We start from the raw sequence: 3,371 nt of genomic DNA, 5'->3' as shown, positions 1-3,371 counted from the left end.
AAAAGTATCTAAAATTTAAATTTAATAAAAATTTATCTTTATTTAACTAATATGTTTTATATTAAATCTGTTTAATAATCTATTATAATGTTAGTTGAAATTATTAGCTGCTATATTATGTGTTTCTTAGCTTTACTCTTCTTTTGTAAATGTCCCTGTCACTATTTGACTTTTCTTTCGCCATTAATTTCTACTGAGATAATAATAAGCAAATGGACCAATTAAGCCTAGTATGCTCTTAGCTTCTATTTGGCTATTTTTTAAGATATTATAAAATAAAGAGTATAATACGATAATAATATTGTATAAATTTAATGTAATAGACTGACATCGAACGATTAATATCAGAATATATCATCACTAATAATATGAACTAGGAACAAAAAATATATTTAATACGTGAGTTATTTGGTGGAGGACAAAATTTTAAGCTTAATAAAAATAAGAGTAACAATTTGTTTTGAAATTACTAACATGAAAAAAACGATATTTTCATTTTCTTCAACAACTCTCAATTATTAATCATTGTTCCGATGATTTTTGACTTCTTTTTTTTTTCTCTCTTTACTCAAATCGTAATTTACGATTATTTCATTTAAATCGTGTATAACGATTTATGTAGAATTTGTTATTAATCTCACGCATATGCATTACACACTTAAATTTTTATTTCGACGTATTATACATATCTAATCATCATATTAAAAATAAAAAACAACTATAAATACTTCTTTTTAATAATTTCAAATATTTCAAATATCCTTTTCTTAGTAACAATGAAGACAAGGGTGCATAAATAATAATAAAAAAGACAAAAAAAATCTTTGTATCTTGGATACAATAAGAAAAAAGTCCAAGGGACAATAATTTCATTAAATTCTGTCTATCATGTAATCAGTAAATAATAGTGAATCATTGAATAAAATCTCACACCACTCTCACATTATTAAAATCATTATTAATAATTATTTAATGGTTACAAATCCCAAAAGTTATTGCCCTCTAACACTCCTCTTAATCAATCTTCTAGTTCTTCTTATGATTCTAAATCTGTCATTTTAAACGGTGGAACTGTGGAAGAACATTTCTTCTCTGCACTACTACAGCACTGACCCTTGGGATGGCGAATCCGATAGCGTGTTGTGACACGAGATTTACCGATGGTCTGACCGTCAGTAAAACTTTACATTCGTCATTAATTCAAATTTAATTTTTACTATAATTTTGAGCAGATATTATTAACGGTTTAATTATTGGTAGCGTTGATAAACTTTGACGCTAAATTCACTGTCAAATATTTATATATAGTATTTCACTAAAATATCTTTTACTTTTGAATATTCTTATTCGATCCCTATTATTTGTATAAGTAATAAAAAAACATTCATCCTCAACAAATTAAACCCAACTTCAAACTAAATCATAACATATATGTACGGTAGATTTTATAGTACCTACAATTTAGTATCTAATTTTTGCTTACTTTATTTTTTTGACAAATTTTAAATATTTAATAATTATTTAATTTTATAATTTTAAATTAAATATTAATTTTTAATTACTTTTAATAAATTAGACAAATACTTTTAGACACCATAAATCAACTATATATCAACCTTTTATGATATTCATATATTTTTCTCTTAATTAATCATTTAATTTCAAGTGTATGTGTATGTAATGTAATACAGGTTACATCCAAAGATGGCAAAAAGATATGGAAAAGAGTGGAAGTGAAGCCAGAAGAGCATTTGAAGTTTCCAAAATTCCCAGAAAACCCTTCAATTGAATTCTATGACCAATACCTCAGCGACTATGTTTCAATGATTCTAACCGAAAAAACACCACAAAACAAACCACTATGGGAGATCCACGTCATAAAGTACCCAACAACAAATGGAAAAGGAACCTTAATATTCAAACTGCACCATGCACTTGGTGATGGTTATTCACTCATGGGTGCTCTTCTTTCTTGTCTCCAAAGGGCTGACGACCCTTCTCTTCCGTTGTCTTTCCCGTCGAAGACACCGGCGGCGGCGAAGGCATCGGAGTCATCAGGAAATGCAAAGAAGTGCATGTTGAAGAGGTTGCCTTCAATTGTGTCATCTTTCTTTTATTCTTTATCTGATTCTGGATGGAGCATAATGAAGGCAAGAATACTGAAAGATGATAAGACTCCTATAAGGTCTGGATTTGAAGCATGTGAGTTAAAGCCTTTTACCTTATCAAACATGTCATTGTCTCTTGATGATATCAAAGGGATCAAGTCCAAACTTGGTGTGGTAAGAAGATTAATTAATATATTACACCTTCATTCCATCTACTATTATATATGCCATTTTTTATCCAAAATTTTGTTAGGTATTCAATTTTTTTTTTAAATTAAATATGTTTTGACTTTTTTTTTCCCCTATAATTATACCTCTATTTTCATTTCCAAGGAAATCCATTTATTTGGTATTTTTTCCATGAAGTGTTTAACAATTTTGTGAGTTAAATCAGCAGAAACACTGAAAAATAAAATAAAATTTAACGTTGAGCAATGAAATTATTAAATACTTTATTATATGTGTAAATTAATAAATTTTATTTATTAAAAATAATTTAATATTTATATTATTTAAATTATAACAAAAAATACTAAAAATGATTGGTCTAAAAAATTTCTCTTTAACGTTACTATACAAGTTGCTATATTAGTTGTCGCTTTGACATTTCCGTGGACTAATACATTAATAGATTTAAGTAAAATAAAATTATAGCAGATGGACTAAATTTATAAAGATATGTTACATTATTCTACAAGGGTTTAGGATATAGATATTTTTATATAATTGATGACCGAGAATTTTCGTTACAAAATAAAAATTTATTAGAGAAGTAAAATTGTTTTTCAAAATAACGATGAAAGAATCATAAGATTAAGATTATTGATGGTAGTTATATTTAATTTTGAAGACAATAAATGATGTGGTTACGGGGATGATCTTCTACGGGGTTCGATTGTATATGCAAGAAATGAAGAAGAAAAGCAAAAGAGCAGAGTCAACAGCAGTGGTGATGCTGAACACAAGAAACATTGGAGGGTACCGTTCAGTGAAGGAGATGCTAAACCCTGATTCTAAGGGTGTTTGGGGCAACCAAATTTCTTTCTTACAAGTTTCAATACCAAAGCTAAGTGAAGGAAGAATCTCGAATCCTCTTGAGTTTGTTAAGGAAGCTCATAAATTAATCAAGAGGAAGAGACGCTCATTCAGTGTTTATGTCATAGGCTTCATCTTGGCTCTTGAGATGAAGTTAAGAGGGCCCGAGGTCAGTATATACACCATAACCCAACATTTTTTTTTTTTTAAAGCTAATTATTGTTACTC

At 28.1% G+C, this 3,371-nt stretch overlaps 1 protein-coding gene across 1 annotated transcript in view; it reads left to right on the top strand.

The window, feature by feature from the left end:
• LOC107478218 (wax ester synthase/diacylglycerol acyltransferase 4) overlaps positions 1-3,371 on the top strand; it is a gene marked incomplete at its 5' end in the record, with an annotated part of 5,816 nt that overhangs the window by 332 nt on the left and 2,113 nt on the right. The window contains 2 exon segments of the mRNA XM_021137845.2: positions 1,692-2,282; positions 2,959-3,312. Of these exon segments, the coding sequence (XP_020993504.1) occupies positions 1,692-2,282; positions 2,959-3,312 (945 nt within the window).

This window comes from Arachis duranensis, chromosome 3 (genome assembly GCF_000817695.3).
Source record: "Arachis duranensis cultivar V14167 chromosome 3, aradu.V14167.gnm2.J7QH, whole genome shotgun sequence".
Lineage (NCBI taxonomy): Eukaryota > Viridiplantae > Streptophyta > Magnoliopsida > Fabales > Fabaceae > Arachis > Arachis duranensis.
This window is presented reverse-complemented; position numbering and strand designations above follow the sequence as displayed.